Raw genomic sequence first — 23,510 nt, forward strand, 5'->3', positions numbered from 1 at the left:
GCACCAGTTATCCAAATGTTCGTGTATACGTCAATAGTCAGATCCCAGCCACCTCAGGCAATGCTAATCCCATGGCAGAAGATTACTCATGCTGAAGCCCAACATACGGAACCATCTTCTCCTTGACAGGCGATTTGAGCAACTACGTAAACATTAGATCATTGGCCGATTCTGACAAAATCCCAGATCTACAATCAGTTATTGATGATGTGAAACAAACGTGAAACAACTTTGCCAATAGTCTTGATTAAAATCTTGATTCTGGGGTAATCCCTACCATATCTCCCTTACGTCTTACCTTAGTTCCAAATATATAGTACGTTTGAAGGACGCAGAGGACATATAGTAGGGAGAATGTATTCAGGATCAGACCACGCAGGGTTTGTTTGTAGTCTGTTACCATGGAAACCTAAGTACTTGTAATAAACTATATAGTTATTTTCTTGCTAAATTACGATCATACAGAAATATTGGTCATTGTAAGTACTGTATATGATAGAAGATTAGTGAAGATATGCAGATATTTTTGGTACTATAGGCACCAATAGTTCTGCTGCTGGTGCATTTGTGAGATTTCATGGCCAGGTTTTCGGAGCACCGAGGATGTCGGGTCCTGTCAGTCAGCCTCACTGGGAGTGGCAAAAGGGAGAGGCGGAGTTTCAGCAGTGCTCTGAGGGGCTAGGCCAGCCCCTCTGTGCTACAGGCACTTATTTTGCATATAGCTAAAAATAATAATATCTCTGCATCAGTAATAAGGATTGCAAAGAGGAAGTGCTTGTTTTAGTCACCATGATCAACCCTGCCAGGCAGTATGCTTGGTTTGATCGAGTTCATCATGGTGAAAGATGCTCTTTAAAGGGAACCTGTCATCAACTTTATGCTGTCCATACTAACGGCAGAATAAAGTAGAGACAGGTGAGGTGATTTCAGCGGTCTGTCATTTATAAGTTAAAAGCAAGTGGTTGCCGAGAACCAACATCACAATCATTGCAGACTGAGCCTGGAAAAGAGTCCCGGACACCTGAGAAGAGTCATGGATATTGATGAATTCCTGCTCTCCTGCCACCTGCTGATGACTGACCGTCTTCTACCTAGTTTTCTCCCTTTCTCTCTAGTAGAGAACTGCCAATCATCAGCAGATGGGCGAGAGAGCAGGAGATTAGGAATAACCAGGACTCTTCTCAGGTAGATTTGACTCTTTTCAAGGCCTGGGCTGCAGTGATTATGATGCTGGTTCTCAGCAACCACTTACTTTGAGCTCATGAGTGACACTTCGCTGACATCAGCATTTCTGTCACTAATTTATGCTGCCCTCAGTGAGGTCAGAATAAAGTTGATGACAGGTTCCCTTTAAGAGGTTTACTCTCCTCGCTCCACTCAGAACACAAGCATTTTTGGCCAAGTGTGCAAGGTCAAAAAGGATAGCTGTCGGCCAGCATAGCTACTACTGGTAATCTGATTCCTGCTATACCAGAAGTTTATTCCCTTATCAATTTACTGTAGGGGGATGGGAGTAAGTCCCAAACGAGTACAGGGCAGACAAGCAATGAATTTGACAATGTCAGTGCTATTGCTTGACACAAGGCAGATTACAAAGGGCAGGTGAGATGACTGTTGCCACTGATTAAACCGTCCACTTGAAATGCTGCCAAGAGATTTTTCTTTCATTCAGTTCAAACCCAAGTTCGCTTATTTGGTGCATATGTTAATCTAAGAATCCTAAATTATACAGCAGAAGTTATTGCAATGGATCTGAAATTATCATTCTACTGTATACGCTTCTCCTGCAGACCCTAGGGGATATTGCTGTAGAAGAATCTATGCAATGACAGAAATACCTAACATAAACAATTACAAGTAAAAAAAATAAAAAATAAAAAATACAACAGTATTTTTAGGCAGGAAAAGGCAGCTTAAATTTGTTTTTCAACTAATGATTGTTACCAGGGTCGGTTTTAGACAAAATGTGGCCCTGGGCAAAATTAAAAGTGGGGCCCCAAATCTTGTAATAATGTGCTAAAAACACAGTCCGACGTCCAACACCCGACACCCCAGCCGATCAGCTGTTTGAGCAGATGGCGCATGCTGTCCCATAGACATACAGCAGTGAGCAGGAAGAGAGAACGGAGACGGCACGTGCGCACACCGTCTCCTCAATCAGCTGATCGGCAGTGGTGCCGGGTGCCCCTACAGTACTCTAGTAGTAATAATATAACCATAATGCTCCCCGTGGCTCTAATGTCCCCCTGTAGTGCTCCCCACTAGTTCCAATATATAATGCCCCCCCATAATGACAATGACAGTATATAATGTACCCCGTAGTGCCAGTATATAATGCTCCTATTCCTCCCCAGTAGTGCAAGGTATATATAATGATCTCCTTCCCGCCTTCCATGGTGCCCCCAGCAGTGCGGACAGTTAGTATAAAAAATTAAAAATAACTTCACTCCCATTGTTCCCGCCGCTGTCTGTGATGCAGACCACAGTGTTATCTGTGGCTTGTGTTGCTGTGTCCTGATGCATGTGGTCCTAATGACATCACCAGCTCAGGAGGTCGCATTGATGTCATTGCAGCTTCTTGCGCTGTTCCTAGTGGCCTGAGGCTTGTGAAGTTGGACGGCCATGAGTGCGCCTACCTTTATGGGTAGCGAAGTGGCGCCCTAGGTGGATGACTACCCTCCCTTATCCATTGTCCCGGCCCTAATTCAGAGCACATTACCGCAGGAGGTATAACAGGAGAGGACTATAACTCCTAGCATGTCTAAACTATTATTATTTAATATCAGAGCACATTACGGGGGGACGTATAAGAGGATGGGACTACAACTCCCAGCATGTCTAAGCCGTTATTATGTAATATCAGAGTACATTATAAAAGGAAGTATAAGAGGAGAGGACTACAACTCCCAGCATATACAGGGTGTTGTAATGTACCCTGATATTACATAATAATGGCCTGGACATGCTGAGATTTGTAGTTATCTCCTGTTTTACCTTCTCTTGTAATGTACTCTGATATTACATAACAAGCTGGACATGCTGGGAATTTTAGTCCTCTCCTCATACCTCATCTTGTAATGTACTCTGATATTACATAACAGGGGGTAAAAGAGGAGAGGACTACAACTTCCAGCACTTCCCTGGCACTTACATTGAATCCTTCACTTCTTCCCATGCATCACTGGTCTTCTTTTTCCTTACTTTACTGCACAGCTGAGCTCCGCCGCCTGTTCTGGTCACATGATGGTGAGGTCATTGCAGGTCCTTCATCCCCCTCTTCTCTGCTGAGCTCCGCCTCCTGCAGGTGACATCATGGCAGGTCCTACAGCTCTAGTAGAAGAGTGTTGCTGGTGTCCGGAGCTGTTAGTTTGCAGAGTAGCACTGTGGTAATGACTTGTGTTATGTGTACAGGGAGGGGGCCTTACAGCTGTCCGCCAGTCCGCTTCCAGGGACGTTCAGCTGAACAGCGGCACTGAAGCAGGGGGCCCCTTAGAGGATGGGGGCCCTGGGCAATTGCCCAGTTCGTCCCCTCTAACGCCGGCCCTGATTGTTACAATATATTAATGTCTAGTTATAAGGCTGTGGACATGTGTCTTTCACTGTTTCATAGTCAAATGGATCCTAAAGAATTTCTTTGGATCCCGTTGACTGGAAATTGCTAGATTTATAATATTTTTACGGCCAAACTATACTATAACTGTGTTGCACTGGAATTCCTTGGCCCCACCACTTTTAGTGGCACTGTAATCTTTGTTATTATCGCTGCACACAGAGGACATATCATCAATAAGATCTAGTGGCTTATTTGTGAATCATCCCATAAGAAACAAAATAATGACCCAGATTTACTAAAGTGTCTGTGCATAAACTTTGTCTAAAAAGCGACCCAAACTGAAGGAACTTGGCCAAATCTTGCACAACTAGGACATCTCCAATTTTTTACAACCCACTTAATAAGAAGGTGTTACTTAGCAGGAAAAGCATGGCTTCACAGGACAGGGGCATGCCCGAAATATTACATTTTCCACCACAATTTTATTTTAAAATTCTGTCTCAACTGATATCAGGGATGCTCAACATGTGGCCCTCCAGCTGTTGCAAAATTATAATTCCCAGCGTGCCCTAATAGGTGTAGGGTGTTCAAGCATACTGGGAGTTGTAGTTTTGCAACAGCTGGATGGCTGCAGGTTGGGCATCTCTGCTGTAGATATACTGATAGAGTTAGGCTACTTTCACACCTCCGGTTTGAATTACGGCAGGCTGTGCCGGCAGGAAACAGCCTGCCGGAATTCTCCAGATCCGACACTGCCGGACGCGGACATAATGTCCGCCCGCCAAATCCGTACTCATTCCAGCAGACAAGCGGAGAACCGGCTGGACACAAACTGCTGCGGTTTGTGTCCGGCCTATTCTCTACTTGTCTGCCAGAACAGCCATGCCGGAGTTTCACATGAGAGGTCTTAGACAAAAGATCTATCCTTTTAACAAATTTATCAGCCAGCTTGAGCACCGGTGATAAATCTGGTTCAGGTCTAGACAGCCTAAGTTTACTCCATCTATAGGACCTGGAAATCTCCCAACAAAATGAATAAAATTTGCCAAATACCATGTTCCATTGGTGTATTTTTTACACACAGACAATGACCCGCCCTGAGGATTTTAAAATCCACGTCTTGTGAATTGTTTGTGCAATTCGGCACCTTATCTGTAGTGGTTTCCCCCATAGATTTCAGTTGGGTTGTTAACATAAATGGAAAATCAGCAGCAAAAAACGCAACAAAAAAACATATAATTTCCACATACATAGGGTCCATTCACACGTCCGTGTGTGTTTTGCCGATCCACGGATAAGTGGATCCGCAAAAAACACAGACATCGGCGATGTGCGTTCCGCATTTTGCGGACCGCACATCGCCAGCACTTAATAGAAAATGCCTATTAAGACATGTTCTATTTTTTTCGGGAACGGAGTTGCGGACCCGGAAGGGCGGATCCGCAATTCCGGATCCGGGCAGCACATCGTGCTGCCCCATAGAAATGAATGGGTCCGCAATTCCGTTCCGCAAAATGGACCCATAGTGTGGATTAGGGCTCATGCACATGAACATTTTTTTTTTTCCACTTCCATTCTGTTTTTTCGCGGCCCGTATGTGGAACTACTCACTTCAATGGGGCCGCAAAAAAACGGAAATGACTCAGTATGCATTCCATGTCCGCATGGCTGTTCCGCAAAAAAACAGAACATGTCCTGGTATTGTCTGCATTACAGACAAGGATAGGACTGTTCTATTAGGAGCCGGCCCTTCCGCTCCGCAAAATGCAGAATGCACATGGCGGGTGTCCGTAATTTGAAGATACGCAATTTGGATGTGCATTTTTATGCTTTTTTGAGTGGATTTCATGTGTATACGGGTAGCCTTCTAGTTTTATAAAAATTCACTAAGATGATGTAACATAATAATCAACACAAATTGAATACAAAGAAACCATAGCATATCCAGTATATATACGCTCACACAATATGTCCACTATGTTCCAGGTGAAATTAGATGGCGGTTCAGACGCGCTTTATTTCGACGTGTACATAGAACAGATTTTTCATTCAGATCAAGCTGCAAGGAACTAACTCCAAGCAAAGATGTGACCTATTTTTCCGGCAGCAACCTGTGTGCCGTCTTATGCTTTGTGCGTAGATTTTGATGCAGGTGCAAGTAATATTGATAGGAACAAGGTGTAAATGCTTGGATGGAAGTTTCAGGAGAGAGAAATTGTTTTACATATTTGTTCCATTTCTACAATGATGAAATGAAAAGTCTTGAAATCTCTAATATTTCTATATGAAATCATTTCATATGGATTTATAAAATAACTGAAATAAGGCTGCCTTCTCCTGGACCTCCATATTCTTTTAGACTCCTAGGAAAAGCATAAGGAGGTTACACTACTGGATTCTATACAATTCAGACCAACAAAATGGTGTCATGCTCCATCGGACTCTTTATCGTGGAGTCCTGTATGTCAGTGCATGGAAACTGACCTTAAGGGGGTTTCCCATGGTACAGATATTGATGACCTGTCTTCGGAATAGGTCATCGATATCAGATCAGTGGTGGTCTAACACCCTGCATCCCCACTGATTAGCTACTTTGGGCTGCCGCCGTGCCGGAAGCTATGCGGTGTATGGATCTGGGGGCAGACCGCTCCATAAACTGTGTGGCGGCTGCGTCGGGGTAGTACAGCTCAGCTTCCAGGATAGGTCATCAATATCTGTAGCCTGGAGAACCCCTGTAAAAGGTTTCATCTTGTAGAGAAACTATAAGTAAAATAGCTATCCAAAAACATTCGAGCACACAGATTTATTAAAACAGTTGGTCTTCCCATCTACTAATAGAACTTGTGGCCATAAAGTGGTTGTCTGAGTTAAATAAAATCACGGACAGCTCCTGTAAATGGTTTAAAATAACAAAAGAATTGATACTAACCCATTTTCTCTCCTGCTTCTTCCAGTCTTGCACTCTGATCTTACCTGCTGCTGGGTGTTTTCCTGGCTGCAGTGTTGATGTCCTGTGTACTCCTGAGGGCAGTGGCTGCAGTGGTGATGTCACATGTGCTGCTGAGGTCAGTGGCTGCAGTGGTGATGTCACATGTGCTGCTGAGGTCAGTGGCTGCAGTGGTGATGTCACATGTGCTGCTGAGGTCAGTGGCTGCAGTGGTGATGTCCTGTGTACTGCTGAGGTCAGTGGCTGCAGTGGTGATGTCACATGTGCTGCTGAGGTCAGTGGCTGCAGTGGTGATGTCCTGTGTACTGCTGAGGCCGGTGATTGTCTGCAGTGTTGATATCCTGTGTACTGACAGTGATTGGCTTCAGTGGCGATGTCTTGTGTACTGCTGAGGTCAGTAGCTGCAGTGGTGATGTTACATGTGCTGCTGAGGGCAGTGGTTGCAGTGGTGATGTCCTGTGTACTGCTGAGGCCAATGATTGTCTGCAGTGGTGATGTCCTGTGTACTGCTGAGGCCAGTCATTGGCTACAGTGGTGGTGTGCCATGTACTGCTGAGGTCAGTGATTAGCTGTAGTAGTGACATTTAGTGTACTGCTGAGGCCAGTGATTGGCTGCACAGTGACCATTGTACAGAGAACGTCACTGTGGCAGTCAGCAGTAGGGAACACCAGTGCTGGAAGAAGCAAAAGACAAAAGAGGTATCAATTTTTTTTACTTTAAAGTTTAGACCATTTAAAGGGGCTGCCGTCTTTAAAAGCAAGGATAGTCCAACTAGGACACCCGATTGCAGAAGAGCTTTTAATCTGGAGAACCGCTGGAATTTATGTTTTGCAGGAGAAATGATAAAACTCTGATTGGCTTCCCCGATCATATCAGGACATTATATTTTGTGATGCCTAAAAAGCTCTGATATAAGTAGTTTATAAAGGATTTTGTTTATGGTCCATATTGATGCAGTGTCATTTTCAGATTGCCGCTCACTATGAGCACTGGTTTTTTGCCTTCTTATCTGCCTTCTAACATTAATGAAGCTTATTAAAATTGAAAGTTACAGGAGCCACACAAGGGATGTAAATATAATACATAAAAATGTCTTCTTATTATATCCTTTTTAGTCTAATTTAAAATCTCTTTAAACTTTTATGTCAGAAGTCACAGTAGAAAACATAACATTTGTGTACAGAACCCGTCTAGGGTTGTACAGGATTAGAAAGATATGGCTCTGCAGGTGGTGTCTGGTATTGCCACGTCTGGTGAACGTGGCTGAGCCTCTATACTGGACACAAGAAAGCAGCCATGTTTTTCTAATCCTGCATAACCCCTTTAAGGCCTCTTTCACACTTGCGTTGTCCGGATCCGGCGTGTACTCCACTTGCCGGAATTACACGCCAGATCCGGAAAAACGCAAGTGTACTGAAAGCATTTGAAGACGGATCCGTCTTCAAAATGCTTTCAGTGTTACTATGGCACCCAGGACGCTATTAAAGTCCTGGTTGCCATAGTCGGAGCGGGGAGCGGTATACTTACAGTCCGCGCGGCTCCCGGGGCGCTCCAGAATGACGTCAGAGCGCCCCATGCGCATGGATCATGTGATCCATGCGATCACGTCATCCATGCGCTTGGGGCGCCCTGACGTCACTCTGGAGCGCCCCGGGAGCCGCACGGATGGTAAGTATGCTGCTCCCCGCTCCCCACTACACTTTACCATGGCTGCCAGGACTTTAGCGTCCCGGCAGCCATGGTAACCATTGAGAAAAAGCTAAACGTCGCATCAGGCAATGCGCCGAAACGACGTTTAGCTTAAGGCCGGATCCGGATCAATGCCTTTCAATGGGCATTCATTCCGGATCCGGCCTTGCGGCAAGTGTTCCGGATTTTTGGCCGGAGCAAAAAGCGCAGCATGCTGCGCTATTTGCTGCGGCCAAAAAACGTTCCGTTCCGGAACGGAAGACATCCTGATGCATCCTGAAGGACGGACTGTCCATTCAGAATGCATTAGGATAATCCTGATCAGTATTCTTCCGGCATAGAGCCCCGACGACGGAACTCTATGCCGGAAGAAAAGAACGCAGATGTGAAAGAGCCCTAAGTAAGAGTTACTATAGTCGAAAGTGGGCCATACACGTTAAATGTCTGTCAGCTGAACTCATCAGTTTTGTCAAGATCGACTGACCATCTAATATACATGGGAGCCTCCCGACTCTCCCTCAACAGCAGATGTTGGGAAAGAGAAGGGTTGAGCATATTGGATTTCAACATGTCCAATCCTTTTGTTCTCAGGAAGATAAACCATCTGGCAGTGGCCTTCTCCTCTGTCCCATTCACAACACATGCATGTTCAGCAGAGTGGAGTATGCATGCATATGGTGGTGGGATCAAGAGAGATGGCAGCTGTCATTCAAAAGCTTGCATGTATGGCCAGCTCTAGACTTGATTGATCTATAATGGCTGATGAAGCTGTGAAACTACACAGCCAACCAATCACAGCAAGACTATGTAGATACAAAATAACAGGAAGCATTCAATGTAAGTTGAAAAGAAATTACCCTGATCTCAAGGAGCCTGATTCTCGAAGACTACTTCTGCAAGACACTGTTCTGTACAATATCTAACCAAATATTTCAAAAAAAATTCAACCAGTTTAGATGAGCTTCTTTAGCAGGCAGCAGCCATACAGACCAGATATTAATATACATCATACTGCAGCATTTTGGTCTGGAGATTAGTCATTAGCTCTACACGATAATATTTTTGGAATATCTATAGTAGCAATTGCTATTTATGGATGTCATCTGCTTTACTACAACCTTGGCCAAGAACTGTATGCCCTCTGGGGACCGTTCCTTGAAGAACTGATGCAAAAAAGGGTTTTGTTTTGTTTCCAAGACTAGACTAAGGCTCAGGACTCAGGAGACATTCTGCACACATTTAGAGACCGATGTGTCTACAAATAGGTCACGTACAATGGTCACGTCTTTCTTGGTGGTATCTAAAGAACTTTCAACTTAGTACTTTTGCTGAATACTATGACCACAGAAGTATAATTTTAACTTTCTAACTTATCAAAAAAGAATGTTCTTAGATCTGGAAAAGAGCATCCAATATTACAGAGGTCAGCTCCAAAAGTCTTGTCATAAGACATAAGACTATGATTATGTCAAATACAGCCATATGGGTCAACTTGACCACCAGTGATATGACTTTGTAGAAGCCTAATAGGTAGTAATTTTAAAGGTTTCTCCATGACAAGCAACCAGTAGAATAGGAAGAATAGTTCAAAAGTTAAAAAAAAGACTCAGCAGTGGTGCTGGTCCGGTACAGGTCACAGCTAAGGCTATTGATGGACTGCCAGTGGTGACATGCATGTAGATGGAAAACCACACTTCCAGTCCAATGGAAATCAGAAGAGGTGTAGAGGGAAACTCAGTGTTTGTTTAAAGACCTTTTAAATGGGCAGATAACACCGAGCAACAATGATTTTGCTACTGAGAGAAAAACCTGTGATTTATACTAAAATGAGCGCGCTGATTCCAAATATGAACTCAGAATTTGCATGACACGTCTAGATTTTAACCCCTTAAGGACCCTGGGATTTTCCATTTTTGCATTTTCATTTTTCACTCCCCGCCTTCCCATAGTCCTAGCTTTTTTATTTTTCCATTCACATAGCCTTATGAGGGCTTATTTTTTGCGGGACAAGTTTTACTTTCTAATGGCACCATTTACGGTTGCATACTATGTAGTAGGAAGCGGGGAAAAAATTCCAAATGGGGTAGGGTAGAATTGGGAAAAAACGCAATTCTGCTAAAGATTTTTTTAATATTTTTTTTACACTGTACGCTATGCGGTAAAATTGACCTGTTATCTTAATTCTCCAGGTCAGTACGGTTACAACAATACCACACTTTTATAATTAAAACCTTTGAGGAGATTTTTTTTTTGTATAACCATATTCTGACCCCTATAACTTTTTGGTAGTTATGTGTATGGGGCTACTTGAGGGCTCATTTTTTGCGGGACGATCTGTTCTTTTCAGTGATACCAATTTCTGTGCGAATTTTTGATCACTTTTTATAAAAAAATAATTGGGTAGTTGAAGTGACAAAAAATGGCAAATTGACAGTTTTTATTTTTTTTCCCATTATGCCAATTGCCGTATGCCTTTAATATTGTTATATTTTAATAGTATGGGCATTTTCTCACACGGCGATGCCCATGATGTTTATTTTTTTATTGTTTAAGTATTTTTATTTTAAGTAAAGGGGGGTGATTTTAATTTTTAGCTTTTTTTAAAAAAAAATTATATTTGCAAAAACTTTTTAAACTTTTTTTTAAAGTCACCTTGGGTGACAATAACTGGCAATCATTAGATTGCCTATTGTGTTCATTAATGTCTATATAGACACTATTGAACACTTCATTTGCACTATACCAATACAATTCTGCCACCTAGTGGCCTATATTGGTATAGTAATCTAATAGGCACCAAAGCCTGCTTGAGGCTTCAGCCTATTAGATCAATCTAACAGGTTCCCCGATCTCTGCCCGGGAAGGCTGTTACCGGAGTGGAAGTGCGCGACTTTCGCTTCCGGACTGCGCAGATGCCGTGGTCACATTTGACCATGGCATCTGAAAGGGAAAATGTATGCGATCAGCCTTATGTATGATCGGATACATGTGCCACAGGTCTCTGCTATTTAAAATGCTATGGCGCCCGCTGCACGTGCGAGCGTGCGTCATGTTTGGGTGCCGGACTTCTGCCTTACATTAAAGGGTTAAGTTATACATGCAAAGCCTATTCAGGTATAATGTTAATGCATTATACTGGAGATATTCCAATGGACATGTCCAGTCCTGTTCGGATGCACTCAGGCTGATGTCAGCAGTAAGTATATAAGGCAAGCTGGACAGATTTTGATAAAGTGATCTGTTATAGTGCTATCAGTTTGTAAACTTAAAGAGGACCTTTCACCAGAATAAAACTTCTAAAGTAACTATACAGACATGGAGAGCGGCGCCCAGGGATCCCCCTGCACTTACTGTTATACCCAGGCGCCGCTCCGTTCTCCCGTTATTGCCTCCGGTATCTTCATAGTTAGGCTCCACCCAGGGGAACCTGCCGTCGGCTCATTCTCCCATGCTGTAGCACTGGCCAATCACAGTGCTCAGCTCATAGCCTGAGAGAGAAAAAAAGCCTCTCGGGCTATGAGCTGAGCGCTGTGATTGGCCAGCGCTGCAGCATGGGAGAAGGAGGCCTCGGCAGGTTCCCCTGGGTGGAGCCTAACTATGAAGATACCGGAGGCAATAACGGGAGAACGGAGCGGCGCCCAGGTATAACAGTAAGTGCAGGGGGTCCCTGGGCGCCGCTCTACACGTCTGTATAGTTACTTTAGAAGTTTTATTCTGGTGAAAGGTCCTCTTTAAGATGGATAAACGCAAATGTGTTAACGATCCAGACAATTTCTGCTACATATGTGGCAAAAACACTACTTATGATCAGCAAAAGAATCTGACAAAGCGAGTGCGTCTTGCAGCTTGGGATGTATTTGTACTAGTAGTGCAAAACTTCCTTGTGAACAGACGAGCTGCAAACTATGCTGAATTAGTAGACAACATGCTTACAGCATATGAACAACTTGCCGAATGTCATTGAAAGTGCATTTCTTACATTCCCACCTTGACTTTTTCCCACCCAATTTGGGACAAGCGCAGTTGTGCTCAAAATAATAGCAGTGTGTTTAAAAAAGTGAATAAAGCTCAAAATCCTTCAAATAGCTTTTATTTCCATACACACAAATGCATTGGGAACACTACACATTCTATTCCAAATCAAAACATGAAGAAAAATCTATCATTGGGATATATATCAAATGTGTGTTGTTCCTCTATAAAAATTGAAGAAAAGTGAATATTAGACTGTTCAAAAAAATAGCAGTGTTTGTATTCTTCTTTACAAACTCAAACATTCACTACATAAACTGAAAAATGTTTGAAGATTTTGCTTTCCTTTGAATCACTTCACTAATATTTAGTTGTATAACCGCTGTTTCTGAGAACTGCTGTACATCTGTGTTGCTCGGAGTCAACCAACTTCTGGCCCCTGTGAACAGGTATTTCAGCCCAGGATAATTGGACTACATTCCACAGTTCTTCTCTATTTCTTGGTTTTACCTCAGAAACTGCATTTTTGATGTCACCCCACAAGTTTTCTATTGGATTAAGATCCGGGGATTGGGCTGGCCGCTCCATAACGCCAATTTTGTTGGTCTGGAACCAAGATGTTGCACGTTTACTGGTGTGTTTGGGCTCGTTCTCTTGTTGGAACAACCATTTCAAGAGCATTTCCTCTTCTGCATAAGGCTACATGACCTCTTAAATTATTCTGATGTATTCAAACTGATCCATGATCCCTGGTATGTGATAAATAGGCCCAACACCTTAGTATGAGAAACATCCCCACATCACCATGCTTGCGCCACCATGCTTCACTGTCTTCACAGTGCACTGTGGGTTTAATTCAGTGTTTGGGGGTCGTCTGACAAACTGTCTCCGGCCACTAGACCCAAAAAGAACAATTCTACTTTCATCAGTCCACAAAGTGTCTCTTTAGGCCGGTCAATGTGCTCTTTGGCAAATTGTAACCTCTTCAGCAGTGGCACATGTCTTTTTTTCAACAGTGGGACTTTTCGGGGGCTTCTTGCAGATAGCTTGGCTTCACATAGGCGTCCTCTAATTGTAACAGTGCTCACAGCTGATTGTTGGCTGAGTCCTTGCCATTTTGGCAATTCTTCTATTTATTTGAATGCTAGTTTTTCGCTTTCTTCCACGTCTTTCAGGTTTTGGTTGCCATTTTAAAGCATTTGCGATCATTTTAGCTGAGCAGCCTATCATTTTCTGCACTTCTCTATATGTTTTCCCCTCTCCAATCAACTTTTTAATCAAGGTACGCTGTTCTTCTGAACAATGTCTGGAACCCATTTTCCTCAGAATTTCAGAGAGAAATGCACTGTAACCAGCTTGCACAACATTTGCTGCCTTCCTTTCTTAAATAAGGGCAATAATTGCCACCTGTTTTTCAAAGAATAAATGACCTCACTCATTGAACTCCATACGGCTATTATTTTGAACATGCCCCTTTCAATTAGTGATTCAATTACACAGAATCAGCAGCATGTATGTCATGACTGTTGGGTCTGTTGGATTTCTTTTACTCTACTGTACCTGCTAGTAAATTATTTGTCATCTAGAAATATAATTTCTACCAAAAACAGTGGTTGATCAGGTTAGTGAGGTGTGAGATTGTGAAACAGCTATTTCTGCATAATGTCTGTACTTAAACTGTCATTTGGCATTCCGGGCACTAGAGGCCACTGTTTTGCAGCTACAGCCAGCACACTCTGAGATTTAAATATGCAAAACAGATGATGACTCATGCTGATGACTCATGCTGCTGCCTGTGAGTGAACCAGGAAGTGTGTTGATCTGACATGGTGGAAGGATTGTGCTGTGAGGGACTGAATCCGATTCCATCCTGGCTTGCAGATGTCCGGCAGTAAATGGACACTCAGAAGAAGGAGAGTAGCTGTAATATCCTTTCTGTATCCAGCTCTTTTGAAAGAGAGGTTGTCCCAGGAAGACCAGTCCAGTGTGTGGACAGAAGGCCTCACTATCAAGCAAGGCCACACGGTTGCTGAGAAGTTGGTGGCCATCTCTGGTAGGCTGCATACTCGGGCCCAGAATGGACACAGGTCAGTACACCTGGTTACTGATTGCAATATATTGTGTGGCGCCTGAAGTTACAGAGACTCGCCTAGGCCTAGCATTAGTTAGTCAGTTAGGATTTATATTGTTTTGCTAGGCTGTACTGTACTGGACTGCAGTGCAGTTATTGACTTGCAGGCTCTGCTGTGTTTGCCATTGGCTAGGGGTGTTCTCTGTAGCGGCACAGCATGACTTGCAGGCTCTGCTGTGTCCGCCATCGGCTAGGCCTGTCCAGTGGGCAGGGACATTGACTGTGGGTCCAGGATATAGCGTTTCTATGCATGTTTGTATTGCTTTGGTGATGCTTATGTTATTACTTGTCGTTTAAGTAAAGTTTTCTATTCTTGCATATTAAGCTGGTGTCAGTGTCGCTTTCCTTGTCTGTGACTTCGCTGTATTCTGGGGAGCCCACCCCGGTACACGGCTTACAGATGTTTGACTGCTATTATTTTAAACACAACTGTAAGTGACAAACATGGAGAGCGGTTCCATAAAGATATTTCTACAATGGAGAACGGGCATCAAGGCCACTGGAATCCCAACATGATGGGGGACTACTACTGGTTTTTGCAATGGGAAAATATGACCATTCACAAACACAAAAGCAGAAGACTGAAGCACTTATAACAGTACTGGCCCTTGCTCAAGTAAGACTTTTAAACTGAAAAACTAGACTTTTTGAAATTTTGTTATTCCATTACATTTTCATACACTGTTTACTATGCAAACTTTGATGTAGATCAGGTAATTGTTGTTGTAAAACTCGTTCTGTTCAAAATTATTCAATGCTTTCAAAGTGCTTATTTCATTTAGGCATACTTATGCATAGCAACATTTCATGACGTGTTACAACAATTCTGACTTTGGATTTGTAATCTGCACTCTCGATTTAGTATAGGACAAATAGTTTTTGCCCAGTAGAAGATGAAATTCAATTTTTTTTTGTGTGGTGTAATTGTCCAAACAAAGGGGCATGTGAAGATCACTGGCCGTTCATTTCCATTAATGTTGGCAGCACATCTCCTGTTTAAACAGGGTGATGTGCAGTTGGCAAACTGTAATTTTTATGTGCACATTAGCGATGCAATCAGCCGACAAACAAGCATTTGCTCATTTGTCGGCTGATCATGGGGCACTTTTATATCGGGCAATGATAAGAAAAAAGCATTTGCAATTGCCATCAAATGAACCTGTGAAATGACCTTAAAGCGGTTGTGCCAAGTTCTAAAGTTATCCCCATAGCCAAATACAGTGCTCGGCTATCTCAGAAAGCTCTATACGGAATGAATGAACCGTCAGGTTGCATTTTCGGCCTGCAACCTTATTAGGAAGGGGAGGCAGGACCACCACTGTCAGGATTGGTGGAGCTCCCAGTAGTCAGACCACAACCAATCAGATATTTATCTCATGCCCTTTGGATAGGGGATAACTTTAAAATTTTGCGCAACCACGTTAAGTTATGCAGAGATGACATCAGTGAAAGTCTATGGTGATGACAAAGTCAGCAGATGAAATTAAAGGGTTTCTGTAACTTGAATTTTCACTATTAAACTGGCTGACATTATAGCTATTCTTGTGATTATTCATGCCCCCGTTACTGCAGAATTCTTACTTTTATAATATGCAAACTAGACTCTCGGAGCGGGGGGGGGGAGATTGTGCTCCTGCTCCTAGAGGCTCCGTTCTCCCACCTCATTACACGCCCTCCAAGTCTTGATTGACAGGGCCAGGCAGTCAATCAAGACTTGGAGGGCGTGTATTAAGGTGGGAGAACGGAGCCTCTAGGAGCAGGAGCAACACCCCCCTCTCCCATAGGTTAATTTGTATATTATAAAAGTAAGAATTCTGCAATAACGAGGGCATGAATATTCACAAGAATAGCATAGTTAGGTGCAGCTGACATTAGCACATCGCTAATGTCAGCCAGTTTAATAGTGAAAATTCTAGTGACAGAAACCCTTTAATGCTCAACAATTTTAAATTCTCTTATGTTATGTAATACACTTACAAAACAGCTTGACTTTTTGAAGCCTTCCGACCACTGACTTCACTCTCATTACATATGAAGCCATAGCAGCCATTAAACTAGTAGTAGATCCAGAAGGCCACCCCTTTCTTCAAAGCAGGCAATTGAGCCCAATGAAGAGAGAAGTCATGTAGCTTAAAGGGGTTGTGCATTTGTTTTACATTGATGACTAGAGATGAGTGAAGTTTTAAAAAATTTGATTCGGCAACTTGCCAAAGTTAGCTAAGAAATTTGATTAGTTAATAATTAATTCATCATAAATCCCTATAAATTAGGTATACCCAGACCACTCTACCTTAGGGTACAGCCAAATTTAACCAGAATTTTTCAAAAAGGTCTAACTCTACCAAACCTTAATTTTGTGTGATTCGATTCACAATCAAGGTGAGGAGAGAGGGATAGATTGAGAGCTTTCCATACAATCAGAGCACTTTCAGTTTGGGTAGAATTTATTTGGACCCGAATTAAATCAGACAATTGACCATTTCAAAAAATTCACTCATCTCTAATAAAGACCTAAATTGCTAGAGTTCTAAATTCGGTAACTCCCATATATACCAAGTTACAAAGACACAAAACAATATACTAGCATTGTAATATAGATGTTTATGAACATGTTTTGAGGTAATTTACCAATTTCTTCAAGTTGATCCATTGACTATGTAAAAATAGAGTTTAGTAATTAAGGGGTCTTAATATCCCCTATACCTGGTGGTGGATCCGCCGGCCTCTACATAACTTTGGCAGATCCACCACCACTTCTAAATGTAAGCTAGCTTTCTAGCTGTCTAACATTTAGACTATCTTCTACTCCTAAACTAGGCATAGAAAATGGTAAATGAGACGGGCCTTCTGGCCCATTCCCTGTCTATCCCACACCGCTCCCACTTTTTTAGACCTGGCGTGATCGGGAAAAAGTAGCAGATAGCGGCACAAAGGACCTTTGCACCGCAATCTGCGCCAGGAATTCTCCTAATATAGGCGTATTTCTGGTTAATAAATGACCCCCTAAGTGATTTTGGGGTACAGAGCAGGACTGAGAAGACAGACTGCTAGATATTTTAGAATGGCTGCCTAAAGGTAGAAACTTGAAACCTAGAGAGAAAAGTCCCACGTAGAGCTAAAATTTGTGAAAGCTTGTGCATTCAAAAACATAATGACTAGAGTTGAGCGAACACCTGGATGTTCGGGTTCGAGAAGTTCGGCCGAACATCCCGGAAATGTTCGGGTTCGGGATCCGAACCCGATCCGAACTTCGTCCCGAACCCGAACCCCATTGAAGTCAATGGGGACCCGAACTTTTCGGCACTAAAAAGGCTGTAAAACAGCCCAGGAAAGAGCTAGAGGGCTGCAAAAGGCAGCAACATGTAGGTAAATCCCCTGCAAACAAATGTGGATAGGGAAATGAATTAAAATAAAAATTAAATAAATAAAAATTAACCAAAATCAATTGGAGAGAGGTTCCATAGCAGAGAATCTGGCTTCCCGTCACCCACCACTGGAACAGTCCATTCTCAGATATTTAGGCCCCGGCACCCAGGCAGAGGAGAGAGGTCCCGTAACAGAGAATCTGTCTTCATGTCAGCAGAGAATTAGTCTGCATGTCATAGCAGAGAATGAGGCTTCACGTCAGCCACCACTGCAACAGTCCATTGGCATATATTTAGGCCCAGCACCCAGGCAGAGGAGGGAGGTCCCGTAACAGAGAATCTGTCTTCATGTCAGCAGAGAATTAGTCTGCATGTCATAGCAGAGAATGAGGCTTCACGTCAGCCACCACTGCAACAGTCCATTGGCATATATTTAGGCCCAGCACACACACAGGCAGAGGAGAGAGGTCCCGTAACAGAGAATCTGGCTTCATGTCAGCAGAGAATCAGTCTGCATGTCATAGCAGAGAATGAGGCTTCACGTCAGCCACCACTGCAACAGTCCATTGGCATATATTTAGGCCCAGCACACACACAGGCAGAGGAGAGAGGTCCCGTAACAGAGAATCTGGCTTCATGTCAGCAGAGAATCAGTCTGCATGTCATAGCAGAGAATGAGGCTTCACGTCAGCCACCACTGCAACAGTCCATTGGCATATATTTAGGCCCAGCACCCAGGCAGAGGAGGGAGGTCCCGTAACAGAGAATCTGTCTTCATGTCAGCAGAGAATTAGTCTGCATGTCATAGCAGAGAATGAGGCTTCACGTCAGCCACCACTGCAACAGTCCATTGGCATATATTTAGGCCCAGCACACACACAGGCAGAGGAGAGAGGTCCCGTAACAGAGAATCTGGCTTCATGTCAGCAGAGAATCAGTCTGCATGTCATAGCAGAGAATGAGGCTTCACGTCAGCCACCACTGCAACAGTCCATTGGCATATATTTAGGCCCAGCACACACACAGGCAGAGGAGAGAGGTCCCGTAACAGAGAATCTGGCTTCATGTCAGCAGAGAATCAGTCTGCATGTCATAGCAGAGAATGAGGCTTCACGTCAGCCACCACTGCAACAGTCCATTGGCATATATTTAGGCCCAGCACCCAGGCAGAGGAGGGAGGTCCCGTAACAGAGAATCTGTCTTCATGTCAGCAGAGAATTAGTCTGCATGTCATAGCAGAGAATGAGGCTTCACGTCAGCCACCACTGCAACAGTCCATTGGCATATATTTAGGCCCAGCACCCAGGCAGAGGAGGGAGGTCCCGTAACAGAGAATCTGTCTTCATGTCAGCAGAGAATTAGTCTGCATGTCATAGCAGAGAATGAGGCTTCACGTCAGCCACCACTGGAACAGTCCATTCTCAGATATTTAGGCCCCGGCACCCAGGCAGAGGAGAGAGGTCCCGTAACAGAGAATCTGTCTTCATGTCAGCAGAGAATTAGTCTGCATGTCATAGCAGAGAATGAGGCTTCACGTCAGCCACCACTGCAACAGTCCATTGGCATATATTTAGGCCCAGCACCCAGGCAGAGGAGAGAGGTCCCGTAACAGACAATCTGGCTTCATGTCAGCAGAGAATCAGTCTTCATATCATAGCAGAGAATCAGGCTTCACGTCACCCACCACTGTAAGAGTCAATTTTCATAAATTTAGGCCCAGAACCCAGGCAGAGGAGAAAGGTCCCGTAACAGACAATCTGGCTTCATGTCAGCAGAGAATCAGTCTTCATATCATAGCAGAGAATCAGGCTTCACGTCACCCACCACTGTAAGAGTCAATTTTCATAAATTTAGGCCCAGAACCCAGGCAGAGGAGAAAGGTCCCGTAACAGACAATCTGGCTTCATGTCAGCAGAGAATCAGTCTTCATATCATAGCAGAGAATCAGGCTTCACGTCACCCACCACTGTAAGAGTCAATTTTCATAAATTTAGGCCCAGAACCCAGGCAGAGGAGAAAGGTCCCGTAACAGACAATCTGGCTTCATGTCAGCAGAGAATCAGTCTTCATATCATAGCAGAGAATCAGGCTTCACGTCACCCACCACTGTAAGAGTCAATTTTCATAAATTTAGGCCCAGAACCCAGGCAGAGGAGAAAGGTCCCGTAACAGACAATCTGGCTTCATGTCAGCAGAGAATCAGTCTTCATATCATAGCAGAGAATCAGGCTTCACGTCACCCACCACTGTAAGAGTCAATTTTCATAAATTTAGGCCCAGAACCCAGGCAGAGGAGAAAGGTCCCGTAACAGACAATCTGGCTTCATGTCAGCAGAGAATCAGTCTTCATATCATAGCAGAGAATCAGGCTTCACGTCACCCACCACTGTAAGAGTCAATTTTCATAAATTTAGGCCCAGAACCCAGGTAGAGGAGAAAGGTCCCGTAACAGACAATCTGGCTTCATGACAGCAGAGAATCAGTCTGCATGTCATAGCAGAGAATCAGGCTTCACGTCAGCCACCACTGCAACAGTCCATTGTCATAAATTTAGGCCCAGCACCCAGGCAGAGGAGAGAGGTCCCGTAACAGACAATCTGGCTTCATGTCAGCAGAGAATTAGTCTGCATGTCATAGCAGAGAATCAGGCTTCATGTCAGCCACCACTGCAACAGTCCATTGGCATATATTTAGGCCTAGCACACAGGCAGAGGAGAGGTTCATTCAACTTTGGGTAGCATCGCAATATAATGGTAAAATGAAAATAAAAATAGGATTGAATGAGGAAGTGCCCTGGAGTCCAATAATATATGGTTATGGGGAGGTAGTTAATGTCTAATCTGGACAAGGGACGGACAGGTCCTGTGGGATCCATGCCTGGTTCATTTTTATGAACGTCAGCTTGTCCACATTGGCTGTAGACAGGCGGCTGCGTTTGTCTGTAATGACGCCCCCTGCCGTGCTGAATACACGTTCAGACAAAACGCTGGCTGCCGGGCAGGCCAGCACCTCCAAGGCATAAAAGGCTAGCTCTGGCCACGTGGACAATTTAGAGACCCAGAAGTTGAATGGGGCCGAACCATCAGTCAGTACGTGGAGGGGTGTGCACACGTACTGTTCCACCATGTTAGTAAAATGTTGCCTCCTGCTAACACGTTGCGTATCAGGTGGTGGTGCAGTTAGCTGTGGCGTGTTGACAAAAGTTTTCCACATCTCTGCCATGCTAACCCTGCCCTCAGAGGAGCTGGCCGTGACACAGCTGCCTTGGCGACCTCTTGCTCCTCCTCTGCCTTGGCCTTGGGCTTCCACTTGTTCCCCTGTGACATTTGGGAATGCTCTCAGTAGCGCGTCTACCAACGTGCGCTTGTACTCGCGCATCTTCCTATCACGCTCCAGTGCAGGAAGTAAGGTGGGCACATTGTCTTTGTAGCGTGGATCCAGCAGGGTGGCAACCCAGTAGTCCGCACAGGTTAAAATGTGGGCAACTCTGCTGTCGTTGCGCAGGCACTGCAGCATGTAGTCGCTCATGTGTGCCAGGCTGCCCAGGGGTAAGGACAAGCTGTCCTCTGTGGGAGGCGTATCGTCATCGTCCTGCCTTTCCCCCCAGCCACGCACCAGTGATGGACCCGAGCTGCGTTGGGTGCCACCCCGCTGTGACCATGCTTCATCCTCATCCTCCTCCACCTCCTCCTCATCCTCGTCCTCCTCGTCCTCCAGTAGTGGGCCCTGGCTGGCCACATTTGTACCTGGCCTCTGCTGTTGCAAAAAACCTCCCTCTGAGTCACTTCGAAGAGACTGGCCTGAAAGTGCTAAAAATGACCCCTCTTCCTCATCCTCCTCCTCCTCCTCCTGGGCCACCTCCTGTTCCATCATCGCCCTAAGTGTTTTCTCAAGGAGACATAGAAGTGGTATTGTAACGCTGATAACGGTGTCATCGCCACTGGCCATGTTGGTGGAGTACTCGAAACAGCGCAACAGGGCACACAGGTCTCGCATGGAGGCCCAGTCATTGGTGGTGAAGTGGTGCTGTTCTGTAGTGCGACTGACCCGTGCGTGCTGCAGCTGAAACTCCACTATGGCCTGCTGCTGCTCGCACAGTCTGTCCAGCATGTGCAAGGTGGAGTTCCACCTGGTGGGCACGTCGCATATGAGGCGGTGAGCGGGAAGGCCGAAGTTACGCTGTAGCGCAGACAGGCGAGCAGCAGCAGGATGTGAACGCCGGAAGCGCGAACAGACGGCCCGCACTTTATGCAGCAGCTCTGACATGTCGGGGTAGTTGTGAATGAACTTCTGCACCACCAAATTCAGCACATGCGCCAAGCAAGGGATGTGCGTCAAATTGGCTAGTCCCAGAGCTGCAACGAGATTTCGCCCATTATCACACACCACCAGGCCGGGCTTGAGGCTCACCGGCAGCAACCACTCGTCGGTCTGTTGTTCTATACCCCGCCACAACTCCTGTGCGGTGTGGGGCCTGTCCCCCAAACATATGAGTTTCAGAATGGCCTGCTGACGTTTACCCCGGGCTGTGCTGAAGTTGGTGGTGAAGGTGTGTGGCTGACTGGATGAGCAGGTGGAAGAAGAGGAGGAGGAAGCCGAGAAGGAGGAGGTGGCAACAGGAGGCAAAGAATGTTGCCCTGCGATCCTTGGCGGCGGAAGGACGTGCGCCAAACAGCTCTCCGCCTGGGGCCCAGCTGCCACTACATTTACCCAGTGTGCAGTTAGGGAGATATAGCGTCCCTGGCCGTGCTTACTGGTCCACGTATCTGTGGTTAGGTGGACCTTGCTACAGATGGCGTTGCGCAGTGCACACTTGATTTTATCGGATACTTGGTTGTGCAGGGAAGGCACGGCTCTCTTGGAGAAGTAGTGCCGGCTGGGAACAACATACTGTGGGACAGCAAGCGACATGAGCTGTTTGAAGCTGTCTGTGTCCACCAGCCTAAATGACAGCATTTCATAGGCCAGTAGTTTAGAAATGCTGGCATTCAGGGCCAGGGATCGAGGGTGGCTAGGTGGGAATTTACGCTTTCTATCAAATGTTTGTGAGATGGAGAGCTGAACGCTGGCGTGTGACATGGTTGAGACGCTTGGTGACGGAGGTGGTGGTGGTGGTGTTGGTGGTACATCCCCTGTTTGCTGGGCGGCAGGTGCCAACGTTCCTCCAGAGGCGGAGGAAGAGGCCGAGGCGGCAGCAGCAGAATAGGCCGAGGCGGCAGCAGCAGAAGAGGTAGCAGGGGGAGCCTGAGTGACTTCCTTGGTTTTAAGGTGTTTACTCCACTGCAGTTCATGCTTTGCATGCAGGTGCCTGGTCATGCAGGTTGTGCTCAGGTTCAGAACGTTAATGCCTCGCTTCAGGCTCTGATGGCACAGCGTGCAAACCACTCGGGTCTTGTCGTCAGCACATTGTTTGAAGAAGTGCCATGCCAGGGAACTCCTTGAAGCTGCCTTTGGGGTGCTCGGTCCCAGATGGCGGCGGTCAGTAGCAGGCGGAGTCTCTTGGCGGCGGGTGTTCTGCTTTTGCCCACTGCTCCCTCTTTTGCTACGCTGTTGGCTCGGTCTCACCACTGCCTCTTCCTCCGAACTGTGAAAGTCAGTGGCACGACCTTCATTCCATGTGGGGTCTAGGACCTCATCGTCCCCTGCATCGTCTTCCACCCAGTCTTGATCCCTGACCTCCTGTTCAGTCTGCACACTGCAGAAAGACGCAGCAGTTGGCACCTGTGTTTCGTCATCATCAGAGACATGCTGAGGTGGTATTCCCATGTCCTCATCATCAGGAAACATAAGTGGTTGTGCGTCAGTGCATTCTATGTCTTTCACCGCTGGGGAAGGGCTAGGTGGATGCCCTT

The 23,510-nt window shown here is 45.2% G+C and overlaps 1 protein-coding gene across 1 annotated transcript in view; it reads right to left on the reverse strand.

Moving 5' to 3' along the window:
* The window catches only part of LOC122944238 (voltage-dependent calcium channel subunit alpha-2/delta-3-like), a 448,666-nt gene that overhangs the window by 416,154 nt on the left and 9,002 nt on the right, over nucleotides 1-23,510 (reverse strand). The window contains exon 3 of the mRNA XM_044302473.1: nucleotides 17,326-17,337. Within this exon, the coding sequence (XP_044158408.1) occupies nucleotides 17,326-17,337 (12 nt within the window). The remainder of the gene's footprint in view (nucleotides 1-17,325; nucleotides 17,338-23,510) is intronic.

This window comes from Bufo gargarizans, chromosome 7, assembly GCF_014858855.1.
Source record: "Bufo gargarizans isolate SCDJY-AF-19 chromosome 7, ASM1485885v1, whole genome shotgun sequence".
NCBI classification, from domain to species: domain Eukaryota; kingdom Metazoa; phylum Chordata; class Amphibia; order Anura; family Bufonidae; genus Bufo; species Bufo gargarizans.